The sequence below is a fragment of the Lemur catta genome, chromosome 25, assembly GCF_020740605.2.
Source record: "Lemur catta isolate mLemCat1 chromosome 25, mLemCat1.pri, whole genome shotgun sequence".
NCBI classification, from domain to species: domain Eukaryota; kingdom Metazoa; phylum Chordata; class Mammalia; order Primates; family Lemuridae; genus Lemur; species Lemur catta.
The window spans coordinates 9543521-9556277 of record NC_059152.1 but is presented as its reverse complement, the minus strand read 5'-3'; the positions used below and the strand labels follow the sequence as shown (position 1 = coordinate 9556277).

Below are 12757 nucleotides of genomic sequence, written 5' to 3'. Positions count from 1 at the left end.
ACCACTCACGGGGGTTAGGAAGAAAGGCGCCGGGCGGAGGCTTGCCAGGCTGGGGACGTGCAGGGCCAGCGGGTCCAGCTACCAGAGCAAAGCAGGTTTGGAGACGGAGCCCCGGTGGGTGCCGACCTGCGCCCTGGAGGGTGGTGTGTGCTTCCACCTGGGGTCTCTGCAGGGGAGGGCCCCTCGGCAGGCAGGGAGTGCAAGGGGCCAGGGGGGCGGGCCCAGAAGATACTGGGTGGGCACCCAGCCGATCACTGGTGTGGCCACGTGGGAGTGGGGGGCTTCCATGATGCTGGGCTTCAAGAGAAAAGGAACAGAGTCAGAAACGGGGCCTAAAGCCGTGTGGCCGCCCCACTCGAAGAAGGGACTGCGACAGAAGGGAGACGGCAGAGGGGGCCAGGAGGAATGTGGAGCCCACCATGTAAACACAGCCACATGGCAGAGTCACCCACAGAGGCAGAGCCGGGAGAGACCAGAGGCTGACATGCTGGGAGCCATGGGACGACGTGTCACTCCCCTGGCCAGCCGGGAAGACGGAGGGGCAGAGGCCAAGAGCACAGGGCAGGACACACCCTTGAAGCCAGGCCCCGGGACGTGAAGCCTGGCTTGCCCAGGACGGGGTCAGGAGACGAGCTTTAAATTGGACAGGAAGATTTAATAACCGAGTATGACTAGAAAGCTGTAAGATCCGTCTGAGAGGTCACTGGGAGTGGAAAGAGCGACTTAGCCTAGCAGAACTTAAAAAGCAGTGATTTGGAAAGAAAGTGGATCAAACTGAGGCAGGCTCAGGTCACCTGAGATGTGTGCATTAGGGGGGCAGGGCTGGAGGGAGGCGTCAGCCGGGGGCAATGGGACTGAGGGGGACAGGACCGACCCACGGCCACCTCACAGAGTGAGGGGCCACAGGGCACTGTGTGACAAGTGTCCTTATCTCTCGGAGCCTCAGTGGGGAGAGTAACAGCACCCTCCTTATGGGTCCTCAGGGCGGCTGAGTACGTAAGTCCTAGGCACAGCGCCTGGCATGAAGGACCCGACAAGGACAGAAAAAAGCTTCCTCCACCTGCTGGACCTCCGGCCTTCCAGTTCACTCCCAATTTCAAACCTCTGTCCTGCTGCTGTCTTCCCACCGCCCTCTCCTCCTTCCCACCTAGCCCTGGGACCCACTTCCTCTCTGAGGACATAGGTCGCACTTGTGACTTAACTGTGTCGCATACTTTGTATGTCTCCAACTCAATCTTAAGCTCCTGGAGCACAAGGTGTTACATGCAGAGAGTTATGCCCTCGTAAGAGATTTCCAATACTCTACCATAGAGGACAAGCCTCACACTGACAAGCCACAGATGTGGGTGTGAATCCTGGCTCCACCATACACAGCCAGTGTGACCTTGAGCAAGTCCTTCATAACCTCTCTGAGCCTCAGTTTCCTTCTCTGCAAAATGGGAACAACAGCAGGACTTTCTTTGGAGGGTTGTTGTGAAAGTAAATGATACAAATTGCTTACAACTGTGCCCAGCAACAGTATGTACTTCTTAATCGTTAACTGCTACCCGCCCCCTAAATTGGATTTACTTGGTCTGAGACGGGGGCCCCGACAGCAGCAATTCTAAAGCTCCCCACTTTAGGCAATTGCAATGGCTGAGAATCTGGGTAAGGGAATGAGTGAGAAGAGAGAGGAGATTGGAGGCAGGGGGTGGGCTGGGGTCAAAGGGCAGACCCCTTTTCTAACTCCCCGGAAGCATCACAGTTTTTGTCAGGAAGCCAGGAATGACTCTGTCCTGCCAGGGTCTGAGATGCCAGCACTTTCCGTGCCACCTTCTCCTGCCAGCCACTGTGTGCCCTCAGGCGAAACGCCCTCGGCTGTGGTGCCCACTGACCTGGGAGGTGTAAAGGAGACAGCACCGTGACTTTGGGCCTCCCGGCCAGAGTGGCTCTGTCCGCCTGGTCACTTTTTCCCTTGCTCAGCATTTGCTCACCAGCCAGCCCATGGTGCAGAAAATGCGCGGCCCTGCCCCTAATCCGGCTCTAAGTTCAGAATGTGCATGTGATTTCCAGAGCGCCACGGCAGTTCCCTACACTCTCCTTTTTGTTTTTCTCTCAGAAAGAGTTGAGAATAAAGATCTCAATGTGCAATATTACCAGTGCCACAGTCTTGGGGTTACACCAACTTAGCGTGACTTTTGCATCTCGCTGGAACCACCCCGTTTGGATTCAGTGACAAAGCCCCAGTGTCTGTCTGCAATGCAGCCAACTGCCTGAACTGGTTTGCAGGTTCAAAAGCAGCATTTGGAGAGACAATACACATTACTCTCAGACTGGAAAATATGCTGATACGCCGGACTTAATGAGAAGGCTCTGACTTGTAAGGCCCATTTTTACAAGATTATAATATCAACTAAATATTACACATGCTAATTTTTAGCCAAAAGTGTCTGCTCCAAATTTTCAATCCATTGCTCCCACTATACCAGGGCAATTCTTTTTCTACCTTTCTTTCTTTCTTTCTTTTTTTTTTTTTTTTTGAGACAGAGTCTCACTCTGTTGCCCGGGCTAGAGTGCCGTGGCGTCAGCCTAGCTCACAGCAACCTCAAACTCCTGGGCTCAAGCGATCCACCAGCCTCGGCCTCCCAGAGTGCTGGGGTTACAGGTGTGAGCCACTGCACCCGGCCTTTTTTTCTTTCTTTTAATCAATGACGGTTTCTTTTGAGAACTAGAGACATTGTTATAAAAAATAAGATGCCTGGTTGCCTGGCGCCTCTGCTCATCAGACAGCTCTTAAATTACCCTCACCAGGTGACACAGTTGGCACCTGCCCCTTGGGCAGAGTTCTAGTGATAATGGACATCTTAGTGCTCAGAAAGCTAATGGGAATCGGAGATGACCACGATGAGAACACCGTGTTACTAAACCTCCGTGCAATGCTTTCCAAAGTATTTGCAAAGCGCTTTTACAATTACTGTGTTCTCACTAAGCCAACCACCACCGACCGGTAAAGAAGCGGCCAAGTCACTTCACACGCTCTCCCCTGCTCTCATTAATAACATGCCTCGTAAAACCATTTTTGTGTGTCTGTAAAAAAGTCCCGGTCAACTTTTATGGCTTTTTCCTAGGGCCTGTGAGATGAGCTCAGACAGTACCGCCCGATCTCCGGTTGCCGCAGCTCGGGGCTGGGTGTTACCCTAGAATGCTGTTCAGCAATCCGGAGGAGTGAATTAGCAAGTCGCAGTTCAGCTGAGATCCTAAGCCAGAGCTTCAAAACATCTCATCCAAATCAGGACAGTTCCACCCTGCCATCACTCAGAAAAAAAGGGGGGAGGCCTGGCCTGGCCCAAACCTGGAGGCCACCAGGCAGATGGCCTGCCCAGGCCAGGGAGTAGGTGACATGGGACAGAGGGGAAATGCTAGCGTTGGGGCCTCCCTGGTGGGCACGGCTTCCAGCAGTCCCGGCCCCAGGGGTGTGCAGACGCTGCCGCGTCGCCCCGCGCCCAGGGAGGCGCCCGGTGCCCACTGGACGGTGCGAGTGACCGGTGGCCTCCCTCCTCCGGGAACGGGAGGGGGTCACCTAAGACAAAGGCCCGCCGGCAGGACCCGGTCACACGAGCCCGGAGCCAGGGCCTCGTCCTCCTCTCTCGGGCCCCGCGATGAGCCCTCCGGCGCCCGCGACTCACCTGCGCGAAGTACAAGTTCATCAGCGTGAGCGTGAAGAACTGCAGGCACACCGGGAAGCAGTAGAGCAGCCAGAAGACGAAGGGGCTGAGCGAATTGGCCGCCACGAAGTCCTTGAAGTAGAAGGAGAAGAGGACGGTGCGCAGGGAGGCCCAGGAGAGGCAGAGGAAGAGGAAGACGCTCTGGTAGCTGAGCCGCTTGTGCCGGTAGCGCAGCACCAGCCAGAGCTGCACGTAGATGAACGCGAAGAGCAGCGCGTAGAACACGGTGTAGACGACCGTGAGGCCGAGCTTCACGTAGGGGGGCACGGCGGGGGTCAGCGTGGGCTGCAGGGAGTCATTGCGGACCGGGACCCACGCCGGGGCCTCCATCGGGCCCGGGACGCCGCCGCGCGGCCGGGGTCGCTCCGGCGTCACCGGGGCTCGCGGCCACCGCCGCCCCCGCGGGGGTCTCCGCGCATCGCGCTCCGCCTGCAGCCGGGAGACTGGAGGGAAGAAAACAAGCCGCACTTCCTCCCCGGCACCACATGATTCACTGGGGCGGCCTCCGTCTGCGATTGGCGGCGCCGCGCCCGCCGCCCCCGCGCGCCCCCCGCCCCGCCCCGCCGGCTGCGGCCCGCCCCGCCCCGCGCGCCCCCGCCCCCGGCCTGCGCGCCCCCCGCGCGCCCCCCGGCCCACCCCGGCGCCACGCCGCGCGCTCCCGCACCGCGCGCCCCCGCCCGGCGCGTTCTCCGCACCGACTCCCGCACTGCGCGCCCCAGGACCGCCCACCCAACCCCCACCCGGCACCGACCCCCGCACTGCGCGCCCCGTGACCGCCCACCCAACCCCCACCCGGGGACCGACCCCCGCACTGCGCACCCTGGGACCGCCCACCCAACCCCCACCCTAGGACCGACCCCCGCACTGCGCACCCCGGGACCGCCCACCCAACCCCCACCCTAGGACCGACCCCCGCACCGCGCGCCCCGGGACCGCCCACCCAACCCCCACCCGGGGACCGACCCCCGCACCGCGCGCCCCGGGACCGCCCACCCAACCCCCACCCTAGGACCGACCCCCGCACTGCGCACCCCGGGACCGCCCACCCAACCCCCACCCGGGGACCGACGCCCGCACTGCGCGCCCCGGCACTGCCCACCCAACCCCCACCCTAGGACCGACCCCCGCACCGCGCACCCCGGGACCGCCCACCCAACCCCCACCCTAGGACCGACCCCCGCAATGCGCACCCCGGGACCGCCCACCCAACCCCCACCCGGGGACCGACCCCCGCACCGCGCGCCCCGGGACCGCCCACCCAACCCCCACCCGGGGACCGACCCCCGCACCGCGCGTCCCGGGACCGCCCACCCAACCCCCACCCGGGGACCGACCCCCGCACCGCGCGCCCCGGGACCGCCCACCCAACCCCCACCCTAGGACCGACCCCCGCACCGCGCGCCAGAGGACTGCCCGCCCCGTCCCCGCGCCGCCCTGGGGACCGTGTTCCCAGCCTCGCTCGTTCTGCTGATGACTTGTTTTGCAGAAGTTAATTCTTTAAAAAAAAGAACAACAATACAGACATTGCAAGTTCCTCCCCCCCTTAAAAATAAAACTTGACGGCTCTGTGGCCACGCACTGCCCGGCGTCTGGACTGATGCTTATTTCTAAATCCAGAAACGCCAAAGACAGGGTTTGCGTTTTTGAGCTCAGGTTTCTATGCTCACAGTAAGCAAGCGGACGGTCCCCGCGACTGCGCCCGGGTCTCGGGGTAGGCGGCACGGCTTTGGCCCGAGGTCCCCGCCGTGCGCCCAGCGACGCGGCGGTGCCGGGACGCGCGCGGGCGGCGGGTCCGCGGATGGAGCCCCCCGGGCTGGAGAGGAGAGCGAAGCGGGCCGGGGACGGCGCGCCCCGTCGGTGGTCTCTCCGCGCGCCCGGGAGCCCTTGTCCTTCGCCGTTCCGAGCGGGTCACGGCCGCTCCCGGAGGCGGTGAAGTTGGGTTGGTTTTTGCCCCGGGGCACCACGCTGCGCTTGCGCTGGGACTTGGGACGCGTTGGGCAGAGAGGAAGCCAGGCTGCCTTCTGGAAGCATTGCTAGCCAAGCAGTTTGGGTAAAGGGAAGAAACTGGAATTTCCAAGGCTCCAGTACTTTCTTGTGATTTCTTTTCTCATCTTAAATTAATACTCCACTTTGTGCCTAACTGTGTGTTCTTTTTCCTGAAGAGGATCTGGAGGAGCCTGAATCCACGCTGGCCTTTCCTCGGAATTCGTGTTTACGCCACTCCCAATATATTCCAGGTGATTCCTCGGGGCCCAGCGTGCCTTTAGTGTCCAGCGCCTGTTCTAGTTTTTCTAATCCTTTCCCTCTCTCCCCGTTGCTATTCAAGAGCAAATACTCAATTGGCTCGATCAGTTCTGCTCAGAGCAGCTGGGATGATCTTTCTAGAGAATCCGTCTGACCCAGTAACAGCCATGCTTACTTCCCTTCACTTGCTACTCACTGTTCTGAGGGTAAAGTCCAAAGTCCTACCCAGGTTTACTTCCCTGACCTAGCTCTTAAGAGGTGTTAGGCAGTGTCATTTAACACCTCTCAACTCCCCTAGGCCAACAACTTCCTCCAAAAACTGGCCAAATCCACTTGCTCTGTAAGGGTGTTATTTCCTGCAGAGACCCCTTCCAGACCACACCGGCCACCACACTCAGGGTCAGGCTAGGTGCTTCACCTGTGTGCATACTTGTTGGTCACCCCCACTTGTTAATACGTTTCCTTAAGGTAGAAACTATGCCTTGTTTGTTGGTGTCTTTTCTGACACGTTGAAAAAAAAAATCTATATACATTTTATTACACTGAAGGAATATAGTTTGTTATCAGAGATCCAAGCTCTGATGTTTCTCCTCCACTGTGCGTGGGCTCTGTTCCATCCTCATGATGGAAGGTGGCTGCGGACTCTCCCACCATTGTGTCCGCATCCCAGGCTGGCATTAGGAGGAACAACGGAGGAATAAAAGGCACTTATCCTCTTCGGTTTCTGGAACCTTCCCAGAAGTATCACGTGCTGTATCCACGGTTAGCTCGTTGGTAGAACTTAATTACCTTAGTCAGCTAGTTATAAGAAAGACTGGGAAAGGTAGTTTTATTTCCACATGGCATTGCGCACAGCTAAAAGTCATGATTCTGTAATTAGAGCAGGTGATCTTTACGCACCTTCAAAGCAGCTGGAAAGAATGCCAAATGTCTGCAACAGTCCGCCCGTTTGGCTACCCGGTGTCAAACATGCTCCTTCCCATCCTCACAATTCTGAAAACAAAGGCAATATACAGTAAAGATGCTTCCACTTAATAAAATGCAATATCCCTCGTACAGAACACATTCCCTCCTTCCCCCAAAAGGACGTCATTTTCTGTGTTGAGCTCCAAGCTCAGGACCTCTGGGTGACAGTCATCCCTCTCATTCTGTCCGATCTCAGTGTTCTGTGTCTCATGGACTAAATGATTGAGTTATCCATCACTGTATAAAACAGAGGAAAAGGAATGGCAAGAAAAGGGCAATTAGTTGACATGTAACATGCGCACATAAGCTACTGCAAGGAAGAAAATGTAAGTAGAAGTTAGAGTTCTTGTTTTTGCAGCTGGTCATACAGCTATAATTGATGTTTGTGACTCATTAATGCATGTCACAAAATCCCCCTTTCCCTACATCAGGCATCTCAACTAATCGGGGGTCACCCTCATTTCTGCAGGATCTGAGTTTTTAATGTTTGACATTAGACACGCCAGTAGCTAGAGGCGTGACCGTGACTGGATTTTACCTACTCGCCTCCTTTTGATCATCACGTAACCGCAACCCATTTTCCCTTTGGTTGTCTCTGTCATCCCAGCCGACACTATAATACTTTTTGCAGTTCACCCACTGGCATGAGGCGTCTGAAATAGCCAGGGTCTCAGTTTCCACTTCAATGGAATCCATGCTTGAATCCCCAGGTGGAAGAATTTCTCCTTGGGTACTAAGACCTTCAAACTAGCAGAGCCCAGAGGGGAAGGAACAGAAAGACAAGAATTGCAAGTAAATCGTTGGCTGTACTAGTGAGAGGCGCTGTTCTCTTGGTTCCCATTGTCATGTATTCTGACTGCAGGACAGAGAGCGCCATGCATCAGCTTTGGGATCAGAAGAGATTCTATATACTGTAGGACAGTGACACTGCATTTCCAGGCACTGTCTTCCTGCAGGCACGTAACTAAGTCTGCAATTGGTGCTCTCACCATTCTATAAGGCCAGCTGCTACTGAGGGACAGAAATTGGGCCACTTCATTTCTCCTTTCAGTGTAAAGTGAGGTCCTTAGTCAAAAGCAATATCGTGTGGGACGCCGGGATGATGAACAAGGCATTTGGAAAGCCCAAGGATGACAGCGCAGCCGGCGTGGTGGGCAAGGAAGGTCAATCCAAGTTCAGAAGCGTTGTCTGTTCCAGTGAAGACAAATTGCTGATATCCGCCATGATTAGAGAGGTCCATGTAATCTACTTGCAGGTGGCTCTCGGGACCTCCCACGAGTTTGGTACTTTTAGGGAGGCTCAGAGTTGGCGGGTGACGGGAGGGGAAGTCCAGATTGTTAAAAACGTGTGGTCTCTGTGTCCACGAGCCCATTGAACAAGCAGCGGGCCAGCTGGGGACAGATGGGACTCACATCCACAGGGCGCATTGACTCACCCGCCGGAATGCTGAGAATCCCCAGTGCAGCTGGATCTTTGGTGAACCGGATTTGGTGGCTTGATGGATCCAGATAACATCTGGCCCAAGACAGGCAGCTCAGAGTGCACGGTACTTGCATCTCCTTGATCGGGCCCTCGGTCTTTTCTGGAGCCCAGTAGCAAGCCACGTCTTTTTCTCAAAACGAACGTAGTTATTTGACAAAGAACTCTTACAGTTGTGCCTGTGCGTTCCATGGTGAGAAGGTCTATGCAAACCTACCCCCAGAGCCTGAGGAAGCCAGGGGGGCAAAGAAAGAGGCCGACACATCCCCTTTCTCAGAAAGAAACATTTATTAGGCACTTAGGAACCGAAGCCATGTCTCAGTGGGTCCAGATGGTGGATCCCCACGCCATTATCCGCCAGACCTGCGTCTTGTATACTGTAGAGAAGGAAGGCGTAGGGCAAGTGAGGTCAACCCCTCAGGGAAAGACAAGAATTTGCCTAAGGGAAGGATCTATGGTAAGTGGGGAAAGTGGAAATCTTAGAGGCATTCCCCAAACTGAGGTTAATCAGAAGTCAGCATGGTGGAGGAGCATCCAAGATGGAGTTGCTTTATCCTCCCCATGTGATTCTTCTAGCAGGGCTTGTCACAGATGCCATACAAGGTACCACACATTGGAGCTACCCTCTAAGATGCCATTGACACTTTGAGCACCGTTAGACCCACCGAGTCATAGACAACAGAACAGACTGCATTGCAGCCTGAACCAGGCCGGGCACCTCCTCCGCCTCTGGGCCCCTTCTCAAAATGAGCACCCGTTTGAGTTACCCCCTAAGTGGGGCAGAGAAGCACAGCCTAATGTGACAAATGTCACTTCCCTAAAGACCTCCAAGCATTGCGCCCCTCTTTCCTTTAGGAGGTGGTGTAAGGAGCAACAACTCATTCTTCACTTTGTAGGAGATAGCTCAGCCTAGAGCGCTAGACCTCCTCCAGTGCTTCCTTAAGGTCACAGGCCCCTGTAGATTCATGAGATTTATTTCCCACGCTGTAATTTGAGTGTTTCTTACATAGCTCGAATAACGGCCATGCCTGCCCCGTAGGTCTTCATGGCATGGAGTCATCAATGTGGCAATCACTGTGATGTCCCGAAGAACATGGAGGTGATTGAGATCGCTGAAAACCAAACTGTGGCATAGAGCCAGAGTTGGCCTTACTCTGAAACGAGATGGGAGGATGTCCTTACCAAATGAGACAAAGCAGCTTTGGGAGGTCTTTGCTTATTGGCAATGAGGAAAAAAAAAAGCATTTTCCTCCAGGGGCTGTGTGAGCTTGCGGTATTGAAGCCACCCCTGTAGTTAGGAACCCCCAGACTGCCATGTGCATTGTATTTAACTCAGGCTACTTTTGAGCCTGGGGCCTCGTGAACCAAAACCCTGCAGCTGGTTCATGAAAATCTTACTTGTGGATGTTCTTATTGTTACAAGTAATATTGACAATTTAATTCTAAAACGTGGATTGCGTGGCATATAACTCACACACAGTAATCAATAAAAAATAACAAATTAGAAAGGATCGTTTTGTTTTAATCAAACACCATAGCCCCCGGGAAAAATATTTTTTCTAGTGTGGCAATCAGTGTGTTAAGCTTAGGATAATCTTGTTTGCATTCTCCGAGATCCGTCTGTCTCCTATGCCAACTGAACGGCTCAATGGAGAAGTGATAGGAATTTTACCACTGTGGGAATTTTACACCACAGGAATTTCTGTAGCATTCGAGTCTGAGAGACGGGTGTGGGTATAACACTCTCTGTTGTGATGGCTTAAGCCAGACCTCGAGGGTTTTTGTTTTGCTTCTGGCCTATAGATTAAGTGGGGCCACAGAGGGCTGCCTATTTTTGTCCTATGGGATCATGATCAGTTAGTTTCTGCCAAAGATCTCTGATGTGCGGCAATTCCGATTCCCAGACTGCCGCTGGCTAGGAACAGTCATGGGCGTCCTGCCTTCTGCTGAGATAACCTCTCCCTCACTGGTGGCTGGGACACCATTGGCCTCTGGACCCAAGATCCCAGCAACCCGGAGAGAGTCCACCAACTCCAGCAGGTCCAAACAGCAGCCCTGGTGTCCATAAAATTGTCATGACAGTGCTTCTGCGAGGTCGGGGGACTTCTCTCCCCAATATATTTCTTGGCGCCTTGACAAAGCCCCCAGTTAGGGGATTGGTGAGCGGGCCACTGCATAATACATAGACACCAGCGTTCCTATTTCCTTGCATCCTACTTCTACGTGATGCCAGAGAATGTCAGGCATCTCAAGTCCTCTTGAATGGTGTGTGCGGCCAGCAAGTCCAGGTTTCATTCAACCAACAAACCAAGCAAACAGTCAGAACCACTCGCTCTGCTCCAGGAAGCACATTGAAATGGAATCTCTCGGTCAACAAATGTTCTTGGCCTCCTTCCCTGGTTGAGCACCCTCAGAATCCATTCTCACATGTATTCCCAAGACGTTGTACAATATAAGGAGCAAAATCTTGCAGTCATTGTGGTGTGTAAGTCTCCTTCCAAGTTTGGCTTTGTGACACGAAGGGTATGTTGGTATCTAGTTCTGTTTTTGTCTAAAGAGCAGTAGGGGGGTACAAGGGGACTTGACTTCTCCCTGCGAAGTGACTTTCTCAGGCAAAAACCTCATGGTTTTTCAATCAAGGAAGGAGCAGCCTGTTCATACAGGGAGAAGGGGCTACTTCCTGTGACTAAAGAAGCTTTGTACACTCTGCATTCTCAGTTCCTTTTGTCCCCGTTTCCAGTCTCCCCATTCCCGCTCTTGCCAATCTGTCCCCTAACTAGCACAGAAGAGACAAGAGGAGGCTGAGCATTGAACAGATGCCGAAATCAGAAACCCCTAGGCTCTCCCTTTTGGTTTGGTTGTGGTTGCAAAAGATTAGATATTCTTTCAGCATAGTCACTGAACGTCCTTGGTTTTCAGTCTGTGCCCTGAACTAGAATTTAAGTCTTTGCTATTCACTTCTTGAGCTATCCAGCCACTAGAATCGACCACTTCCCCCCACAGTTCTTGAATTCTCTGTACCCTTCATGCTGTTGTCTGGCAGCATCCACTCTGTTTCTGAAAGCTTTAACTTCAGTAGGATCTTCATTGCACCGTGAGACCTCTACTGCAGGTGAACACAAATGAGAATTTGTGCCATGAGCTATCTTAACACTCCCTGAATTTTCATTGTCCTCTGTCCCAACCAGACCGGATAATCAATCTCAAATTCTCCTCATTCTCTGAGAGTACGTTGCTGCCCTGGTGTCAATTTCTTTATTTCCCAGAGTTCTTGGTTGCAAGCAACAGAAATGAGATTTGGTTAATTTAAGCAGGAAAAGAATTCATTAAAAGGCGTATTATGTCGCTCACAACATCTTCGGGAGTGCTGGAGGAGCTTGGAGGCTAAGAAGGAGGAAGACACCCACAGCTATGCTGCAGAACTGGTTCTATAATAATATCGCTGCCACTACTCCGACGCTGAAAGTTTGCACCACAGACAATACCAGAGCTGGATACTGGAAACTGCCTGTATCAGTTAGGCAAGCAGATAGTTTCAAGTAACAGAAATCTGGCCAATAATAAGTTAATAGTAAATGTTTATTTTTCTTAACATATCTAGATGTCAGTTGTTGTAAGCATTGATTCAATTGTCCCCCCAAAAAAATCTGCCAGGGACCCTGGCTCTTTCTGTCTTTCTTCTTTACGAACCTTAGTGTATTGGCTTTAATCCTCAGTATTGTCCTCTCATGGTTGCAAAATGGCTGCTACAGCTCCAGCCCTTACACTTGTATTCAAGGCAGAAATTAAGACGGAAGGAATGGCTTCTATCTCAGGAAGGCAAAAGTTTACCAAAAAATCCCAAGCCAGATCTCCACTTATATCTCCCTGGCCAGAAGTCTTCCGTAAGCTATCAAAAGATACAACAGAAGCCAAGAAAGCACTCATTTGGCTTGGCCATCTCTATCATAGGGATAGGCAAAGGAAAGGGATCGTAAAGGGTGATGGCTGAGCAAATCCCTCTCTAGAATAGATTATGCAGTTCATGCTTCTTGGAGTCACAAGCTTCTAATTCAAAGTGTGGGGCAGGGACATTTGATTAGCACAGCCTAGACCATGTACCCGCATCTTAGCAGCAAGAGTGGCTGGGAACATGACAATCTGGTGACAACCCAAAATAAGTGACTGAGGCAAAGATCTCAAGCAATAGAGGTTTATTAAGCAAAGTTTGAGGATGCACCGGGGAAAAACACAAACCACAGACTAGATCTGTGACTGTTTCTCCAAAGGGTAATTTGAGAACGTCAGTATCTCAGGGGGATACGATATACAGAAAGAAAAAAGGAGCAGGGGATGGGCGGTGAGGCAAATGGCTCTTTCTTGTG

General features: G+C 53.4%; 1 protein-coding gene across 1 annotated transcript in view; it reads right to left on the bottom strand.

The window, feature by feature from the left end:
- GPR137B (G protein-coupled receptor 137B) overlaps positions 1 to 7610 on the bottom strand; it is a 45480-nt gene extending 37870 nt beyond the window's left edge. The window contains exons 1-3 of the mRNA XM_045537034.1: positions 7461 to 7610; positions 5372 to 5686; positions 3666 to 4550 (exon numbers count right to left, since the gene is read on the bottom strand). Of these exons, the coding sequence (XP_045392990.1) occupies positions 3666 to 4550; positions 5372 to 5686; positions 7461 to 7610 (1350 nt within the window). The remainder of the gene's footprint in view (positions 1 to 3665; positions 4551 to 5371; positions 5687 to 7460) is intronic.
- Positions 7611 to 12757: the final 5147 nt, after the last annotated feature.